The sequence below is a fragment of the Stegodyphus dumicola genome, chromosome 5 (assembly GCF_044657685.1).
Source record: "Stegodyphus dumicola isolate Sdum_Otavi_A_Nest chromosome 5, ASM4465768v1".
Classification (NCBI taxonomy): Eukaryota; Metazoa; Arthropoda; class Arachnida; order Araneae; family Eresidae; genus Stegodyphus; species Stegodyphus dumicola.
In genome coordinates, this window is record NC_140772.1 from 12,963,028 (window position 1) to 12,984,243 (window position 21,216).

The following is a 21,216-nucleotide window of genomic DNA, read 5'->3' on the forward strand; positions in this document are numbered from 1 at the left end:
GAGGGAATTCACCAGTGTCAGTTGTAACATGCCATTACTAAGATTTTAAGAATTTAGTCTCTGTGAATTTTAACCATCAGCGGATCCATTCTGAATGATGCACAGGTCAGTACATCCATATGCACTGAAACAGGCAGGCTGTTTTCAGCAAAAGGAGGTCCTTATTGGATTGTATTACACTGTATTTTATTGAGTGTCACATTCTCTCCAGATCAGAAGTCATCAATTAGACATCTCTGAGCCAGATTTGGATTCGTTGGGGATGAAAACTTGGATGTGCATTTGTCCGATCAAAGTTAAGTGCAGTTTCTTCAAGCTTTAAACTGCTCTGAAGATAGAAATGCATAGGACTAGCCCACACCTTTGTATATTCTTTGTGTAAGTTTCTTGTAATAGCCATTCGAAGCCTTTTTTTGTAGTTGCATGACATTTTGTCAACTCTTCAGTGGGACCATTATTAGCAAATGAGATCATTCTTTGAAGTGTTAACTTGCAGTAAAAAATATTCACCAAAATCTCTTGGTACCAAATTAGGTGGTTGCTTCTTAGCTCACTCGAATGTTGGATGCTAATATCTATTAATGTCTGGCTTTCGATCTTGCTGTGGCTCATCATACGATGCTTTAATGCAAAATCCTCTTGACCTGGGGCTCTGATCTGAAGTCGATGGAAAAATCTGCTGTCACTACAATAAATGGTACATGTATACAGGTTTAAAAGAAATACTCATTTTAGGAGACTTTCAAATCACATTAAAAAAGTGTCTTCATTGTTAATTTGCATTTGAAACAGCTTTCTATGTCTGCCTTTTCATTACCCAGAGCAATGAATTTTGTTTCAAGGCAGTTTAGTAAACAATGCTTTAGTAAACTGGTTTGAAATAAAATATGTTTTGAAAACTTCTCTTCTGTTGACCAGCATCTCCAGTATATAATTTTCCACTTTTTTGGCCAGTAGGTTCTACTTGCATTGTGTGATGCTGTGCAGAAGAAGCCCAGTTGTAAGCAAAACTTGTTTTTGGATTTCTTCTAGTAAGCAAACACAAAGACAAGTGAAGTTTTTTTTAAAAGCAAACTGGTGTAAACTATTTTAAAGTAAAGAATATGTGTATAAGAGATTATATGAAGTGCAATATATGCAATATATTGCTTATATATAGTATAATAATGTGTATGAAATATATGCAATGCTTCCAAATTTACTGAAGTTTTTATTTAAATGAAAAAAAACTATGCAGCAGTTTAATTCTGATTTTCTCCTTTTCAGATACTCAAACTCTGCAACACGTGCCAGTCACTTCTCGGAAGAGTATTAAGAGAAGGTAATTAAGAGATTTTTTTTTCAGCTTATGCTGGAATTGAATCTTTTATATATATTTATTGTTATTTTCTTCTTTTTTAACTCTGGTTAGTGTATTATTATCTGATTGGCTTTTGTTAATCTTGTAATGGTAGTAAAAGCTTTAGTAAAATCATGCTGCTTTAGATGCATTGAACCCTGTCAGCTATGAATTCTTTAGAATTTTGCATTATATTCTTCATCTGAGGAATTATTTGTGCTAGAGACAAGCAAGTTAATGTATCATTTATAGAATAAAAACTGAGTGTGAAGAAGATTTAAGCAAACTTTTTGATTGAAAAAGCTTTGACCAAAAAGCATGACATAATTTAAAACTCTATGGCTTCCTGGCAATCATAGCAGGAAGTTTAGCTTTGAATGAAAATTAAATCAATGCTGGAACATACCAATGCTAGCAAAATAGACTAATAGTTAACAGGATACTTAGATACTGTGGCTATACTGGAGTTCTGCCATATTAAAGCGGTACTTCCCAGTAACCTGAGCAAGACTGCGAGGGGCATGACTTGAAATGAAAATATAGCAAGTGAATCATAGAACAGCAGAATATCAGTAGAAGAGCAGAAAGAAATAGCTTTAATCCCTGAGAAGCTTTGGGAAAAAGCATAGAGATGTCAGCATAGGTGTCGCATAGGTGTGGTGAAAATGGTGAGAAGATCTCAGAGAAGCTGGATGGTGAAGGCTGGGTCGCTGAGGATTAGGAGGCAGCGAAAAAACTTGGAGGAAGTAACACGTAACTGGGAGAGAGGATAACAGGAATGACATCAGTAACCATTTCAATGTGAGAAAGAGGATCAACTGGTCAATTTTCTTCACCATCCACATGCTGAATATCAGTAGTGAACTGACGAAGTTCAGTATTGATATTCAGCATGTGAATATACTGAAGCTGTGAAAACGGTCACAAGTCATTATTCAAGCTATGGGCTCTGTTCCAAAATCATCAACAAAACTTCCTAAGTACACTAAACCATACTGGAACCGGGAATGTCCTACACTGAAACAACAGAGAAAAGCTTGGCGAGTTTTTCATAAACACCCCACTTTGCCAATCCTTATTACCTTCAAAAAGCTCGAGCAAAAGTCACCCAGAGCAATTAAGAGTGAGGCAAGCCAGAGGGATTCGTGGGTGTCCTATGTGCCTGGAATAACATCTTCTACAGCTAGTAAACGAGTATGGGAAAGAGTTAGAAAATTATGCGGACTGAACAAAGACCACTCACTTTCCTTTCTGGAGAAAGATGGCCGAGTGATCAGCACAATGGAAGAAATTGCAAATGCAATTGGTGAGAATTTTGCTGCCATTTCTAGTAGCAGCAACTAGCCGCCTACATTTCTTTCTGTTAAGCGATGCTGTGAAATGCTCTCATTCAATTCAACTCTCCGATCTGTGAGCTGTACAATAGGGAATTTTCCGTGTTTGAGTTAAGTAGGGAACTGATGCAGACACACAGATCAAGGCCGGGTCCAGATAGTATGATACAGTTATATGCTGAATCATCTATCCTATAAGTCATTGGTTGCCCTACTCACCCTTTCCAATCGAGTGTGGACTCTGCCTTTCCCAGTGCAGGACAGAGAGCTGTTCTCATCCCCATAGCTAAACCAGGGAATAACTCTGAAAAATCCTTCCAACTACCGACCAATCACTCTTAACTAGTTGCATTTGCAAATTATTTCAAAGAATGGTAAACCGCCGCTTAGGCCATTATTTAGAAAAATACAGAGTAATCTCACCGTATCATAGTGGTTTCCATGAAGGTAAAACAACTATGGATAATATGATCCTTTTGAAAACTTCAATCCATAAAGCCTTTGTCAAAAGAAACCATTTAGTGTCAGTATTTATTTATATTCAAAAAGCTTATGACAAGGCAAATTACGTGATCTCTACAACAGTGGCTTGCATGGCAACCTGCCGATTTTTATAAGGAATTTCTTGAAACCTATGTTTCCATGTTTGAGTTAAGTAGGGAACTGATGCAGACACACAGATCAAGGCCAGGTCCAGATAGTATGATACAGTTATATGCTGAAGCATCTATCATATAAGTCATTGGTTGCCCTTCTCACCCTTTCCAATCAAGTGTGGACTCTGCCTTTCCCAGTGCAGAGCAGAGAGCTGTTCTCATCCCCATAGCTAAACCAGGGAATAACTCGAAAAATCCCTCCAACTACCGACCAATCACTCTTAACTAGTTGCGTTTGCAAATTATTTCAAAGAATGGTAAACCGCCGCTTAGGCCATTATTTAGAAAAATACAGAGTAATCTCACTGTATCATAGTGGTTTCCGTGAAGGTAAAACAATTATGGATAATATGATCCTTTTGAAAACTTCAATCCATAAAGCCTTTGTCAAAAGAAACCATTTAGTGTCAGTATTTATTTATATTCAAAAAGCTTATGACAAGGCAAATTACGTGATCTCTACAACAGTGGCTTGCATGGCAACCTGCCGATTTTTATAAGGAATTTCTTGAAACCTATGTTTCCATGTTTGAGTTAAATAGGGAACTGATGCAGACACACAGATCAAGGCCGGGTCCGGATAGTATGATACAGTTATATGCTGAAGCATCTATCCTATAAGTCATTGGTTGCCCTTCTCACCCTTTCCAATCAAGTGTGGACTCTGCCTTTCCCAGTGCAGAGCAGAGAGCTGTTCTCATCCCCATAGCTAAACCAGGGAATAACTCGAAAAATCCCTCCAACTACTGACCAATCACTCTTAACTAGTTGCGTTTGCAAATTATTTCAAAGAATGGTAAACCGCCGCTTAGGCCATTATTTAGAAAAATACAGAGTAATCTCACTGTATCATAGTGGTTTCCGTGAAGGTAAAACAATTATGGATAATATGATCCTTTTGGAAACTTCAATCCATAAAGCCTTTGTCAAAACAAATCATTTAGTGTCAGTATTTATTTATGTTCAAAAAGCATATGACAAGGCATGGAGATATGGCAAATTACGTAATCTCTACAACAGTGGCTTGCATGGCAACCTGCCAGTTCTTATAAGGAATTTCTTGAAAGCTATGTTTTTTCAAGTAAGATTTGGCTCAGTGGTATCAGATGTGTTTTGTGAAGAAGAGGTTGTGTACCTCAAGGCTGTGTTCTTGGTATAAACTCTGTTCTAAAGGAACTTTCTTCTTCCATATCAGGTTCCCTATATGTTGATGACTTGCAGATAAGTTGTTAAGGTGCTGATATGAGATACGTGGATAGACAGCTGCAGATTGCTCTGGATAGGATTCATAAGTGGTCAGAGGGTGAGGGCTTTATATTTTTAAAAGATAAGGCTGTGTGCGGGCACATTTGTAAAAAACAAAATCTTCATCCTGAGCCTGAGTTTTACCTTCAGGGTTTGTTGATCCCAGTTGTCTCTGAAGTAAAAATTTTAAGAGTGGTGTTTGATCGTAAGTTTACATTTCTTCCTCATGTGTTATATTTAAGGAAGAAGTACTTCAAAATAGTAAATCTACTAAAAGTACTGGTGAACACCTCCTGGGGAGCAGAACGTAGCTCTTTGTATTTACAGATCACTTGTACACGCCAAATTAGACTATGGCTCAATTGTGTATGGATGTGCATGGCCTTCTGTATTAGTGAAACTTGATCCCGTACATCATTAGGCTCTGAAGATTAGTTTGGGAAGTTTCAGAACATCTCCTGTGCAGAGCCTATATGTTGACTATTATGAATCGGCGCTTCAACTATGGCGTGTGCAATTGTGTCCTTATTTCAACCGTCTCTTTCTTTTATTTCAATATTATGTCGCAGTATGATCACCCCCTCCAGGTCTGTAGGCTTGATGACTGTCACAAACATTTATTTTCTGCACAACCTCTTAATATACTAATTAATAGAACAGAAACAATATAATAGAACATATTTCTTAATATAATAGAACAGAAACACTGATAGAAAAATTTTGTTTCTCTGATATTAAGGTCCAGGCAGTGAAGTATGTAGATAACCTTTAAGGTTCTGTGCCAGAATATCCATACATCCATCCATCCATCCTCCCCACCCCTAAATTTAAAATGTTTGTAATTGGTTTATAAGTCACAGCAATATTAATAATTTATTCTTCAGATAGTCCCTGAAAAATTATTATTTTCGTTTTCTCTTTCATATAAATTAACAAATCATACTGAAAACGGTATCTCTAAAGCAGCAGATGTCATTCGTTTAAACAACTACCCTTAGCATTTTAAAACAGTGTTTAACTTGGGTGTAAACGAGTAACTTGTAAATTTTTAAGTGTTGTTTCTGCAATTTCGAATATTATGTGTCGCCAATTTTGTTGCTTTTGCCATTGATATTTAAAACCATGGCCGCTATATTTGTATACAGATATTTTTCAGTAAGAAAATAAGTCTATTTTGTACTCGAAATCAGTACATATCTGTCTTTAACTTGTAGATAATAGCTTAATTTTTTTTTCAGGGCTTCCAAGAGAAAAGGAGGATATGATGAAGGTGTGTATATAATTATGATAAACATATTAAAGACATTATCCATTTAATTTCCTGTGGACATTATCATCTGAGAGCAGTGGTTTCAAATATGAATTGAATGTGGGCCTGATGCATGAAACCGGCTTATTCCAAATAATTCTAATTATGTTGAATTAATGACTAACTTATGGTAAAAATAGACAGCTTACAAAATATTTCCAAGTTTCCAAAACTTGAGTACAAATAATGACAACTTATTCCTCTTTTTTATTTATTTATTTATTTATTCAGCTTTGCTTTAGCATTTACAGAAAAATACATATATCTATACATCAATTAGTGAATTTCTTTATTTTTGGCTACTGATTTGAGCTGCAAGAACTAATACAGTCAAAAGTCGTTAATCCGGACTCGTTGGGACTTCGGCGATTCCGGATTATCGATTTTTCTGGATTATAGATCATCAGTTTAAATCTCGTAAGATGGCCTGCAGAAATTCTAAAATTAAAAATATGAAACCGCAATTTATGAAATAAAGAACAAATGATCTCAAGGGTATAAAAATTTACCAAAAAAAAAAAAAAAAAAAGCTTAATATTTATTTGTTTACTTTATTAAACATTTCTTTCAATGTAAGTTGTTTAAGTTGCTTCATTTCATCTGATAATACTTTCTATTTAATTCTATTGAACAGACATAATTTCTTGTTCAGTTACAAAGTTCCGCTGTTCAAGTCCTATAATTGCTGTGTCGAGAATACCAACTAATTTGTCAATCGAAATTTTTTCGTTTTCACTAACCTCTCTGTCACATTCTTCATGTCTTTATCCATTTTTTGCAGCAATTCCACTTTTTGTTTGTTGGACATCGAAACGTACTTTCGTTTTGTAGATCCTTTGGAAGTTCCAGCATCTGAAATTCTATTTGACATAATCGAAAGTTCAAGTTTACTTTTATAAAATTGCTCTTACAGTCTGCAAAAAATAATAAGCGGGATTCAATTCGAAGATTAAGGAACAGCACAATCATTAACATTAACTGAAATAGATAATTAGATAATTTTAGCTTATACCGTCCATTATACATAAAATGCGCACGCGAAAACGTATTCTGTGTTTGTACACACGCATATGCACAGTTGTAAAAGGTCTTACGTGCACGTGTAAACGCCTATGTGCATGTGTGAATGCGGTGCATGCGCAGAAAGTTTTTAGCTTTGAGGTCCGGATTATAGATCATTATGGATTATGGGTGTCCGAATTAACGACTTTTGACTGTAATTCACAATTGAGGATATTTTTAATTTTTGGTTAAGTATGAATAAAATTTAGTCAGATCTGTAGCTTGAAATCTTTGAAAAAATTTACTTCCGTTTATGAATATTTTTGAGTGATTCTCATATTTGTTTTGAAGGGTAAGCAAAATAATGTAAAAGTGGACTATGAATCATTGAAACCTTGAACTTTCTCTTCAAAGTCTTGTCATAATAATGTTTATTAAATTGCTGGGAATATATTCCTGAGCCATGTGAAACTCCTTCAAGGGGATATGTGCAGATGGCAGGCTATCAGTTTGAGACAACTGCATTGGAAAACATTTATTAAATTGCTGGGAATATATTCCTGAGCCATGTGAAACTCCTTCAAGGGGATATGTGCAGATGGCAGGCTATCAGTTTGAGACAACTGCATTGGAAAACATTTCTTTTTGTTAATATACTTCGTTTTAAAAGATTATCAAAATGAGTCGTTTTATTGTATTTAAGATTCAACACTTGACTGCCACACTAAAAGCTCAGAACAGGCCACATTATTTATTATATTGTTATGAATTAATGAACTGAACTATAAAGCAGTTGATGCAATTATTAAGAATATTGTTTCTTTGATTTTTTAATGTAAATGATTTAAATAAAAGTACATTTAATTAATGAATTTTCATTTAAATGAATCAGATTAAAATGTTAAATATTTTTATAGAATTATATAACTTATTTTTTCATTTTATAAATCTACAGAAAATACATAATATTTCTCATGTTAGTCTAAATGAGTATTCATCTATTTTCCTATGAAATGTTTTGTTATTCCAGCTGAACACTGGCGACAGTGTCAACTGATAAACTGTATTAAATTTTAAATGATCCCTTTTGAGTAGTTGTTAAAATCTGAACCTTTCAATTCTTGTCTTTCTTGTTCAGTGTTTATTTAATAAAACTGGCGTCAATGTAAAGTAAGTGCTTTATATATTGAGTAAGTACTCTGCTCAATTGATAAGGGATAGGCAATTTAAATAAACAGATAGCTGCTGATAAATATGTGGTACACTATTAAATATATTTATGAATGTGAGAACTTCATAAAAATTTAAGAAAGGATAAACTTATAGGAAACACAACTATTATAAAAAATTCATTTTTACACTCTTTCAGAGAAAAAAGAGATATGCATTAACTCCTTCACATCCAATCCGCCTCACACGGCCTTACATTGAAACAACGAGAACCGCCCAAAAATGGCCGAGATTGTAATCTTGTTTTCTTCCCTCCTCCTAAGGTATGCAGTAGCAGGTGCAGTTTCCCCAATTGCATTTTATTAGTTTACTGCAGACAGCTTGTCCTAAGAGGTTTCTTACCTTTTAGTTGGTCGTGACATTTCGTTGTTGATTCTTTTGTGGTACAGTGTGCTTTTAAGCTTTAAACAGCAATAAAAGAGCAGTTTAAAAATTTAAGAATTATATTTATTTTTAATCAATTTATTCCTTTCTATAAAAATAACGGAAATAAACAAAATCTCAGTCGTGATCATAACAAAGGCGGAAAGGCTTGTTGGTCTGACCTTCAGAATAGTTTTATAAAGAACGGGGTCAAAGGCTAATTGAATCTTTGTTAGAAAGTACACAGGATATCATTGGAAATCTTCACACTTATTTTCTGCATTAATGAACAGGGAGGGAAGGAAATTGCTGTCAAACTGGAAAACTATATCGGCGGTCCGGTATTTTGAGGATACAGGTTAGCAAAGGGTCTGGATTTCAAAGAGTTAAGGAATTTTGTCAGACTTTATTAAAAGTCTGACAAAATTCCTTCATTGTAGATATTTTGAGTCTGTGGGGAACTAAATTGATTACATGATAGATAAGGTTATGCGAGATTTCCCCCAGGTTTCCCTATTGAATGTACAGTAGCTAAAGTTAAAAGTCTATTAACAATGTATCCCGATCATGTTCTACTGGATTCAAATCTGAACACCATTCCATATGCTCTGTTTCTCCTCATGTGTTCAAGTTCATTAACTAGGCCATTTTGATGTATAAAAAGGATGGAATCGCCAGTGACAGCAGTACAAAGCATTACCAAGAATTTCTTCTCTGTGCATTTGAGCCATCAGGAGACAGATTCTGAATGATGTAGAAGTCAGTACATCCATATATGGTGAAACAAACCCCTTATTTTCAGCAAAATGAGTTTTTTGGAGATTGTGTCGCATTAAATTTTATTGAGTGTCACATTTTGTCCAGATCAGAACTCTGAAAATACATTCGTAAATTCTTTGTGACAAAAAGCTTACACAAAGAATGGACACTGGAGGCTTTTTTTGCAGTTGCGTGACATTGTGTCACCTTTTCAATGGGGACCATTATTAGCAAATAAGATCATTCTTTGAAGTGGTAACTCGTGAAAGCCATTGACCAAAATCTCTTGGTACCAAATTAGGTGGTTGCTTCTTAGCTCACTCGAATGTTGGATGCTAATATCTGTTGATGTTTGGCTTTCCATCTTACTGTGGCTCATCATACGATGTTTTAATGCGAAATCCTTTTGACTCGGGACTCTGATCTGAATTGGATGGAAAAATCTGCTGTGTATACAATAAATGGTGCATGTATATAGGTTTAAAAGAAACACTCCTTTTAGGAGACTTTCATATCACATTAAAAATGTGTGTTCATTGTTAACATTGTATTTGCATTTTAAACAGCTTTCTGTGCCTGCTTTTTTCATTATCCAGAGTAATGAATTTTATTTCAAAGCATTTCAGTAAACAACACTTTAGTAAACTGCTTTGAAATAAAATATATTTTGAAACGTTCTTTTTTCTTTTGGCTAGCATCTGTACTGTATAAGTTTCCAGTTTTTGTTACCCATAAGCTCTATTTGCATTGAGTAATACTGTGCATCTGTGGTAGAGATTATATGAAATGCAATAAAATGCTTTCAAAGTTACTGAAGTTTTTTGTTGAATGTCAGAGTAATTTATACAGCATTCTAATTGGAATTTTATCCTTTTCAGGTGTTGGAAAAGGTATTTGCATTTAAAAAAGACTTTGATTATTTCCTGATGAGGGAAGCAGATGCCCTGCTGGATGCAGGTAATTAATAGTATTTTTTTTTTTGGCATATGCGGTAATTTAATGTTTAATATAGTGTCATTTTCTTCTTTTTTAACTCAATATTTAGTGTATAGTTTTCTATCTGGCATCTTGAATGCATTTGAATATGTGTTTTTGTTGATCATATTTTGTTAATCATACAGAAAAGCTGATGATGTAGATAAAGTATTGACAATTTAAAATAAATTTCTGTTTTGAATTGTTTATAATTTTGGTTTTAATTAATTAATTAATTTTTTAAATGAAGTGCCTTTCTCAAGACTCTATTTCTTTGTTAGTTTCCATGTTAATGTTAATTTTTTGTTGAATATGCATTTTTGTTAAACACGCGTCATACATACAGGAAAGATTGATTTTTTTTTATTTAAAGGAAAGGGACCTTATCATCAGGAAAGAGAGCCAGAAGAGGAGGATGAGGTAATTTTTCAATTAATATTTTTCTAAAGCATATATATCTAAAAAATTCATGAGTTTTGACTTATTTTAAACATTAAAAGTATATTTTAATTGCTGCAGCTGTATTTTTAGCCAGGAAAGACTTGGTACTTTTTACAAGTATTGTATTTAGGAAATCCTTGGTAGATTTATTATTCATTTTAGTATGGAGACTTAGACTAAAAAAAGTTTCTATTTTTATAAAACAGGAATATTAGTAGTTCTTGAATACCATAATCCTACCTAAGTAGTTTCTCTTTTCAAATTTTAAAGAAAATTTAGCTTACATTTCTCATGATTTTAAGGCTTTAGCAGCATATATTTTGCTTTAATGTCAATTCTCATGCACTTGTGGTCAGATGCTGGTTGTACGCACAGTTATATATCACCATGTGTGTATCAATTGGAATTTTTAGTACTGGCAAAGTACATTAATCTTCAACGCTATTTCATTTTTGTAAAAGTCTGTCTCTTGGTGAACATAAAATTAGTGTCGTAACTGTAAATGTTGTTTATAAACCTGAAGCATCCTTAATGGGGATTTCTACCTAGCTGCAGATAGTTTGAGGCTAAAATACTACATGGTACCTTTGTTTTATAGAATCCATAGAATGTCTTGTTTTATCCAAAATAGTGATTTTCAGTGGTATGATAATAATGCTGTACAATATACAGTACACTCCCGATTATCCGCGGAATCGGGTGGCGCGGCCGCCGCGGATAATAAAAATCGCGGATAATCCGAAAAAAGCTAAAAATGGGAATAGCAAAAGAGAAAACAGTCATTCCAACTTTGAAAAATCGTTTTATGTGCAATAAAATGTAAAATAAACAGCAGTAAATGTTTAACTAACGCTTAATATTTTAGTATATCACTCAAAATTAACCTAAAATGCAATTTGTTAATGAAAACAGAAAAGTGCTTTGTATACTTACGAGAGGTGTCAAGGATACGCAGAAAAATTAATACATATGTACTGTTTTAATACTGTAATGTATTATGTAATTACAAAAGCATAACTGTAACAGTTATTTGTGTTCGTTTCTTGCTTTGGAAGCATTTTCTCTTGATCTGAGATTGCATTTTTCATAGCATAAGTTTCTCAGCCAATTTTGCATCGTCTGGTTCTTTAAAATAGCTCAGCATTCCATCGACTTGTTGCAAAGCCCCTTCGTGAGTCTTCCACTTCTGCACATTGGGCTCTTCTTTGCCTTCACTTTGCTGTCCTTCACTCTCAGTCTCTCCCCTTGCTTTCTGCACAATTTCGTCATCTGTCAAGCCTTCGAAGCCAGGTTTGTTGACGTCACACTCCAACCACTCGTTAATGTTTTAAGCATCGACGTTCTCACCACCTGGAACTGTTTTCACCATATCGGCAAGAGTTGACGTGGGCGTGTCTACATCTTCATTCTCTTCTTCACAACTCAAAGGGGTTACGTTGTTGTTGGCTTCAACATTAGGCATGAGTTTTCTCTTTGATTTTATGGGAGTTGACAGTTTCACAGTCCCATGCAGATGCAATATCGTAGATGCTGTCCAAGATTGTATAGTGTTTCCAAAACTCTTTCAGATTATAACCTTCTTCAATTTTGCTCATTAGCAGCTTGGTTCCGTATGTTCTCTTCATTGTTGCAATGACTCCTTGGTCCATAGTTTGGATTAGCGCAATAATGTTTTGGGGGAGAAAATTTGCAAAAATTTGTCCATCAGAAGACTTTAGCACGCTTGTTGCTGGGTGAGAAGATGCGTTGTCGATTAATAGCACAGCTTTTTCAGGCAGGTTTTATGATTTAAGATGTTTACGCACTTGAAGAACAAAGATTTTTTCGAACCATTCTTGAAAAATGTTTCGGTTCATCCATCCTTATTTTTGGTTAAAGTAATCAACGGGCAAATTTTCTATCCTTGGGCCTTTGAAAGATCTCAGTTTTTTTTTTTTTTTTTTTTAAACTTTCCAATGACAAACAAGTCTAAGTTTATGTCCACCGGTAGTGTTACTGCAAGACATGATAGTGATCCTTTTTTTGCTGCTTTTATGACCCGCCACTTTACTTTCACTTTCAAATGCTAAAGTGCGAGTGGGAAGACATTTCCATTAAAGTTCCGATTCGTCAGCATTGTAAGTTTGTTCAAAAGATTGCTCTTCTTTTAAAACAAATTCTTCAAATTCATGGTGGAAATCATCGGCTGCTTGTTGGTCACCACTAAGTTTCTCCCCTCGAATTCCATGTCACTGCTTAAAACGAGTCAACCAGCCAGAAAACGCATCAAAATTTCCTTTCAGGCCTAGCAACTCAAAAAAAGTTTCTGCCTTCGCCACAATGATAGGACCTTTTGCAGGAGTACCCTCTTTTCGAACTTGAGCTAACCACTCTGTCAATGCCGTGTCTAGCTCATCAAAGGTAGTTTTTTGCATTTTCATTGCGGAAGCACTGTTCGACATTGATGCAAAGTTCACCAGTTTGTCTTTTTGCCTTAAAATGTCACACACTGTTGTTTCCGATATTCTGTAATCCAGTTCCATCTGCTGCTTTGTAGCGCTGTTTGCTACTTTGGAAATTAATTCTAGTTTTTGCGCAATTGTCAACACAACCTTCTTTCGATTTCCTGACATTTTAAATCGGTAACGAAAAGCAAAAAACCAAAAAGCACAATCACTGAACACAGTAAAAGATAAGAAATTAACTCCGACCAGTTCGCAAACACTATCGGGCTTAAACTAAGAATGGCGAGTGGCAAGAAGTGGACGTGTCAGTAAGATTAAGACGAGAGAGGATGATGGAGCGGGCAACTGCAAGGGTGAGTAAGAAATCACTTACTCATCAGAGGGGAAGGTTCCGAGAAGGCCTGGGATATTTCTGCTATAAATAATCACGATGTTAGCAAATTAAACATTTCACTCACTTTTGTGAACATTTTTATTTTCTTTGCTTTAGGCTTGTAAAAAAAAAAAGAAACTTTGTGCGACAGGCACGGATAATCTGCCCGCGGATAATTGGGAGTCTACTGTATGTGGATCCTTCAAAGTATTTTTTCACATTTATTTTACATATGTGCATATGTGTTTCTTAAATTGTAAAAATTTCTGTATATTGAGCTTAAGATGCTCTAACACATTTTGCAAAATTATGTTGACAACAGAAAATTAGATGTTCAGAATTTCCATCATGCAGTTATTTTTAAGATTATAAAATGATGTTTGAATTGCAGTTAGATATTCTTTATTGTAAGTTCTGTGTGGTAAGAGATTTTAAAACTTCCCTTTTATAGAATCTAATGGTTTACTAACAGTTATTAAAAAAATTAATTCAATTGTTTTAGTTTTGGGATTTTGATACATGTTCTTCATTCCATTCTTTCAGAAATGTCAGATATGTTACCTTATGATCTTATGAACATCAAAATGCTTTTTAAAAATTAAAAGAAAAGAAATTTAATATTTAAAAATTTTGAAAAATATTTCATTAATTTTTGCATAGGATCTCAGTATAGACTCATGCATATCAACAACATATAGATTATCATTTTTTTTGCCTGGAATCTGAACTTTTAGGGGATATATTTCAGAATCAAATGTGTCATAGTCAGTTCCATTTAATTAACAATTCTGAGGTCTTTTGTGTGGATAAGTTCTTCATAATGTAGCATAGTATAATATAATGCAGTGGTAAGGGAACATAAAATAGAGGTAAGGGGACATAAATTAGTAGTCTAAGAACTTAGCCCTAAAGATGTGTAAATAAGTCAATCCCAATGGAGTCTATTCTACACCTAAATACTTTAATTATTAGTTTGTAATAGCTGACACAATGAGTCGTATGTGGAACTGCCTTTCTCAAAAGACTTTACAAAAGATGTGAAGGGTATTTTTTTATTATTTAGTGTTAATAGAAAGATGTTTGTAGGTATTCTGTTGTAAAATCTTATTTGACATTAGTTATTGCTGAACTGATCTCATAGATACATATCTGATGCCTTTTAATTTGATTCTGCACAATTTGATTCTGCACGCAGAATTCCAAATGAGTAATGCTGTTTGAATGCTTAATGAAGCTATTGTGAGGTCAGAAAATCTAGAACAAAAAAACTGTATCAAAAGTACATCCCATTCATCAGACTCCTGTTTTCATTCTCCTTTCAAAGTCCGATGGACATAGCTCAGGAGAAATGCACACAAAGCTGTTTAAAAAAGCTCAAAAATTCACATCCAGCAATGCAGAACTTTTCATAATTTATATTAGTTTTTACTTAATGTCAGTATCTCATAAAAATTGGCATACTGCTTTCTCAAGGTTTTTGACATCCGATTGTAAATGTAAAAAACATTTTTAATATGTGCAATAACTGTTGAAAATTTCTAAATATATTTGTTACTTTTGCAGGTTATAGCATGGCCTCTGAATCTTCTACCTCCTGGTCTATGGTCCGAAGTAAGTTTTCTGCATCGTCAGATATATATATTATAAGGAGAACAATTAAATATCCATCAAATCAGAATCTGATTGATGTTTTTAATTCATAATTTAACTAATGTTTTCCTCAAGATTTGACTTAGCTTTTTTATCAGTAGTCAGCTTAGTGTAAGAGCTTTTAGTAGACATCAGTGCTTAGTCATAATTTCCAAGCTGAAGATAAGTCTCGTTTATTGGAAGCATTATTTTGTTATGTTAATGTTTAAATAATATAACGTTCTTTATGGTTATTGCAAGGAATCATTTCTTTTTAATAGAAGGTAATTTTGAGGTGTGTGTGGATGAGTTCTTTATAGTGTTGCATAGTTTAGCAAAATGTAGCAGTAAAATAATATAAAATAATAGCCTAGAAATTTCCTCTTATTTCTTTTTTATAAGGAATGCATAATTTTCCTAAATAGAAATATGCAAAAAAAATTTACATTTTTAAATATATAATCTTTTACATTTAAAAATGACACAACAGGAATATTTGGGTTATTTAAAACACTTTTTAAGTGGAAGTATATATATCTGTGATAAACAGACAAACAGTTGTGCAAGCAAAGGCCAGGGAAGAAATTTTGCTAGATTTATCACATGGATTTTGCACATATGTGTGTTCAGTTTTGATTGAATTTTTACAACAAAATCTTATGTGCAAGTTGGCTTATATTTGGAAATTTTGGTACTCTGTTAAATGATTGCTGCTATTCCTTTAAGTATTGTTTTCTTGCACTTTTTCCAGTGTTGCAATAATAACAATTCTATTTTCTGTTGTCATGTATTTTCGTCTAGTAAATATTTCATACATCGAATACTCTATATTTCATAATTTCATTTCTTGTGTTATTGTGGACTTTAATATTTTACCAATATTTATTAAAAATTATGAGTTTAAATAAATATAGGTAAAATATTGAATTTTATTCTTGTTTTATTTTCTTTTGTCATTTAGAAACATATTTTCCATGCCATTCTTTTAAAAAAAGAAGCTCAGTTTTGGGAAATGACAATACAGATGTGTGGTTTTATGATTGGTGGCTAGTTACCATTATGATGTGAAAATGCTTTTTTAAAATTTGAGAAAAAATAATAAAAATTTTGAAATAAATTTTGTTTACTTTTGAATAGAAGCTCAATATAACAATATGCACATAAATGACACATAGGGTACCATTTTTGTTTGGAATCTGAAATCTTAGGGAATAAACTTAGGGGACTCTACTGTGAGAGGATGATAGAGGAAAACATTTGCTTGGGTATCATTGTATCATAAACCAAGAACAGCTATGTGCGAAAGAACTAGGATTTGACCGGCTAATGAAAGTAGTGAGCGATATAATCAATTTTATTCCCTCACATGCTTTTTAAACCACAGTCAATTTAAGGAAATCCTAGAACACACAGATGCATCACATAGTGATCTCATATATTACTCTGAAGTACGATGGTTGAGCCGTAGAGAAGCTTTGAAAAGGCTTGCTGATTTGATTGATTATTTCATCAATCAAATCAGCAATAATACAGTCAAAAGTCGTTAATCCGGACTCGTCGGGACTTCGGCCATTCCGGATTATCGATTTTTCCGGATTATAGATCATCAGTTTAAATCTGGTAAGATGGCATGCAGAAATTATAAAATTAAAAATATGAAACTGTAATTTATGAAATAAAGAACAATTATGATCTAAAGGGTATCAAAATTTACAAAAAAAAAAGCTTAATATTTATTTGTTTACTTTATTAAACATTTCTTTCAATGTAAGTTGTTTAAGTTGCTTCGTTTTATGTGATAATACTTTCTCTTTAATTCTGTAAACGGACATAATTTCTTGTTCAGTTACAAAGTTCCGCTGTTCAAGTTTTATAATTGCTGTGTCGAGAATACCGACTAATTTGTCAATTCGAAATTTTTTTTGTTTTCAATAACCTCTGTGTCACTTTCTTCACTATCGGAAGCGAATTATAATGACGAGGAATTGGATTTAAATCATATCAAAGATGGAGTACATCGAGATGAAATACTACATTTAGTAAGGAATTATAAGCCAAATAAAACAAAAACATCTGCCCTGAAGATAAGGATACTGCTGACAGATCAACTTTCAATTCATTGCGCACTGTGGCGTCCCTCCTTCCCCCCCCCCGCCCAGAGCAGTATGAAATTGATAAACAGATTTCGGAATGGTTAGAGAAACGAAGACTATGCCTTTATCCATTTTTTGCAGCAATTCCACTTTTTGTTTAATGGACTTCGAAACACACTTTCGCTTTGTAGATCCTTTACATATTAGTAAATATATATCAGAAATTCTATTTGACATAATCGAAAGTTCAAGCTTACTTTTATAAAACTGCTCTAACATTCTGCAAAAAATAATAAGCCGTATCGAATTCGAAGATTAAGGAACAACGCAATCTGCAGCATTAACTGAATTAGATAATTTTAGCTTAGCTTAGCTTATACCGTCCATTATACATTAAACGCGCATGCATAAATGTATTATGCGCATGCACACACGCATATTCGCAGCCGTAAGGATTAACGCGACACATGCGCAGAAAGTTTGTAGCATTGAGGTCCGGACTATAGATCATTCTGGATTATGGGTGTCCGAATTAACGACTTTTGACTGTACCATTCCTTGATGAAAATGGCAAGCAAACTAGGATGCTAAAGGAACCATCTCTTAAGTGTAAATTAGCATTTTTAGTTGATGTGAGAGCTATTCTGAATGACCTAAACAAAAAAAAAAAAAAATGATGGGAAAAAAAAAAAACAATTCATCAATCACCTGGCCAATGCAGTATCTGCTTTCAAACTAAAACTCCAGCTGTTCTCAAAGCAACGCTTGGCTGTCAAAATTTTGTCAATTTTTTTTTTTTTTTACTTGAAGAAACTGAAAGAAAATTTTTTAGATAAAGAACTGGCTTATTCAGATCAAATAAAGAGGCTGCTTATTTCTTTTGAAAAGCGATTTACAGACTTTGAGTTGCATGAGGTTAAATTTAAACTGGTCAGGGATCCATTGTAGTCGAAGAAGGTCCAGAAGATGTTCAATGAGAACTTATCAATTTTGTAGTTGAAGAAGGTCCAGAAGATGTTCAATGAGAACTTATCAATTTTGTAGTTGAAGAAGGTCCAGAAGATGTTCAATGAGAACTTATCGATTTACAAACTTCTGACTTTTGCAAATCCAGATTCCATGATTTAGATATTCTGGACTTTTATAGAACTCCACCTGCCGAATTTTTGCACTTAAAAAATAATGCAAGCAGATTTGCTACCATGTTTGGTAGCACATATATTTGTGAACAAACATTTTCTCTTATGAATCTAAAAAAAGTCAAAATTAAGAAATAGAGTGACAGATCAACACTTGCAATCTGTGTTATGAATATCAACAACTAACTTTAATCAAATATATCAAAAATTGTTCATAAAATTCAGTCTCAACCATCACACTAATGTATTTAACTATGGCTAACTTGTACACATTTTTATTAAAATATTTGTATACAAGTATTAAATTCTCATACGCAAAAGCTGAACTGTGTGTTTTGGGACCAGTAGTACATGCAAGGGAAAACCCATCCCTCTTAGCTTACATACACACATAATGGTCTCCAAATCAATTTTAATCTGATTACATGTCTGAATTGCAAATTAAACGACTTATTGCATTGAACTGACCCTCCCTTCAAAAAATGTTTTGCATACGCTTTTGGCCACTAACAGAAACAACCAAGTTGTTTCTTTTAGTGGCAACTTCTGCTAAAAAAGTTTTTGCATCCCTACTTTAAAGTATTTTTCCGCATTTACTTTGCACATGTGCATATGTGTTTCTTAGATTGTAAAAATATCTATATATTTAGCTATATTTCACATAAGATACTTAACACATTTTGCGAAATAATGTTGACTGCAGAAAAATAGATCTTCAGAATGTCCATCATGCAGTTATTTTTAAGATTTTGCAGTGATGTTTGGATTGCAGTTAGATTTTCTTTATTGTATGTTCAGTGTAAGAGATTTCAAAACCTTCCTCTTGAAATATCTGATAGTTTAACTAACATTTATGAAGAAAAAAAAATGAATTTAAAACTGGAGAGTTCTACGGGTGGGAGTTTTCAAAATGTTGCTTTTATAGATTTTAATAGTTTACCGATATTTATTTAAAATTATGAATTCATTTGTTTTATTTAGTTTTGTGATTTAGATGTATTTTTTCATTCAATTCTTTCAGAAAAAGAAAATCGTTTTTGAGAAATGAGAGTACACATGTGTGGTTTTTATGATCCGTGGACAGTCACCATCCTGACATCAAAATTTTTTTTGAAAATTAAAAGAAAAGGAATTTAATAATAAAAATTTTGAAAGATATTTCGTTTTTTTTAATAGGATCTCAGTATAGGAACACACATATAAATAACATATAGGGTTTTTTTTTTTTTTTTTTATTTTTTATTTTTTTTTATTTTTTAAATGGAATCTAAGCGTTTAAGGGGATAAATTTCAGAAGCAATAAATGTATCAATTCAATTCTATTTAATTCATAATTCTGAGGTCTTTTGTGTGCATAAGTTCTTCATAATGTAGCACAATAGTGCAGTGGTAAGGGAACATTACGTAGTTGCCTGAGAACTTTTCCCTGAAGATGTGTAAATAAGTAAATTCTAATGGAGTCTATGCCACATCTGATACTTTAATTATTAACACTGACTGACACAATGAGTCGTTGGTGGAACTGCCTTTCTGAAAAGACAGAAAGGAAGTCTTCAGGAAAGACCTGAAGGGTATCTTTCCAGATTACTTAGTGTTAATAAAAAGATCTTTGTAGGTCTTTTATTGTAATACCTTATTGACATTTATTATTGCTGCACTGAGCTCATAGATGCATGTCTGATATCTCTTAATTTGATTCCGCATATTATTTAGCACAATGTTTTTCGAATGCAGAATGCATGCAGAATTCCAGATGTGTAATGCTATTTAAATTCTTAATGCAGATATTTTGTGACGTCAGTAAACACAGAACGACAAAATAGTATCAAAAGCAATGTGTCATTCATCAGACTCCATTTCTCATTCTCCTTTGAAAATCCAACGGACATTGCTCAGGACAAATGCACACAAAGCTGTTTAAAAAACTCAAAAATTCACATCCAGCAACATAGAATGTTTTCGTAATTTATATTCGTTTTGTGAATATCATATAAAAATTGGCGAACTGTTTGCTCAATATTTTCGCCATCTGAGTGTAATTGTAAGAAATGTTTGTAATATGTGCACTAACTATTGAAAGTTTCTCAATATGTTTGTTACTTTTACAGCGAGAGGCATCCCTTTTCCAACCACCTTCTCCACCTCCAATTACACCACCTTGCCCACCTAAGGTAAGTTTTGTTCATCTTCATATATATTATAAGAAGTACGATTAAGTATCTGTCAATTAAGATTTTGAATGTTTTTAATTCATAATTTAACTAAAGTTCTTAAGATTTGATATAACTTATCAGTAGAGATTTTTATCAGTAGTCAGCTTAGCGTACGAGCTTTTAGTAGACATCTGTGCTTAGTTTTAATTTCCCATCTGAAGTTAAGTCTCGTTTATTGGAAGTATTATTTTATTAGTTTAATGTTGAAATAATGTAAAGTACAGTAACTTTTTTTTATGGTTTTTGCAAGGAATCATTCCTTTTATGGACATAGTGGAACTGACTTTCTCATCCTCTATAGCTGTAATAACTCAAGACAAGAAACATTAAGCACAAAATTGAATTAAAAAAGTATCAAAATACTTTGTTCAGAAATTGAGAGAAAATATATTTAATAAAAATTTTGAAATAAATTTAATTTACTTTTGAATAGAATCTCAATATAACAACATTGATGTAAATGACACATAGAGTATCATTTTCGTGTGGAATCTGAAATTTTAGCAGATAAATTTCAAAAGTAATAAATCATTAGTCGATTCTATTTAATTCATTATTTTGGGGTCTTAAGTTCTGCATAATATAGGGTAGTATAACAAAATCTGACATACATGGCTCAATGTAAATGCACACGAAACTTTTGAACTCGAAAAATTCACTTCCAGCAACTCA

At 33.2% G+C, this 21,216-nt stretch overlaps 1 protein-coding gene across 1 annotated transcript in view; it reads left to right on the forward strand.

Moving 5' to 3' along the window:
- LOC118180582 (uncharacterized) overlaps positions 1-21,216 on the forward strand; it is a 61,320-nt gene that overhangs the window by 27,383 nt on the left and 12,721 nt on the right. The window contains exons 11-16 of the mRNA XM_085817796.1: positions 1,267-1,321; positions 5,813-5,844; positions 10,116-10,194; positions 10,586-10,632; positions 15,034-15,081; positions 20,440-20,502. Of these exons, the coding sequence (XP_085673922.1) occupies positions 1,267-1,321; positions 5,813-5,844; positions 10,116-10,194; positions 10,586-10,632; positions 15,034-15,081; positions 20,440-20,502 (324 nt within the window). The remainder of the gene's footprint in view (positions 1-1,266; positions 1,322-5,812; positions 5,845-10,115; positions 10,195-10,585; positions 10,633-15,033; positions 15,082-20,439; positions 20,503-21,216) is intronic.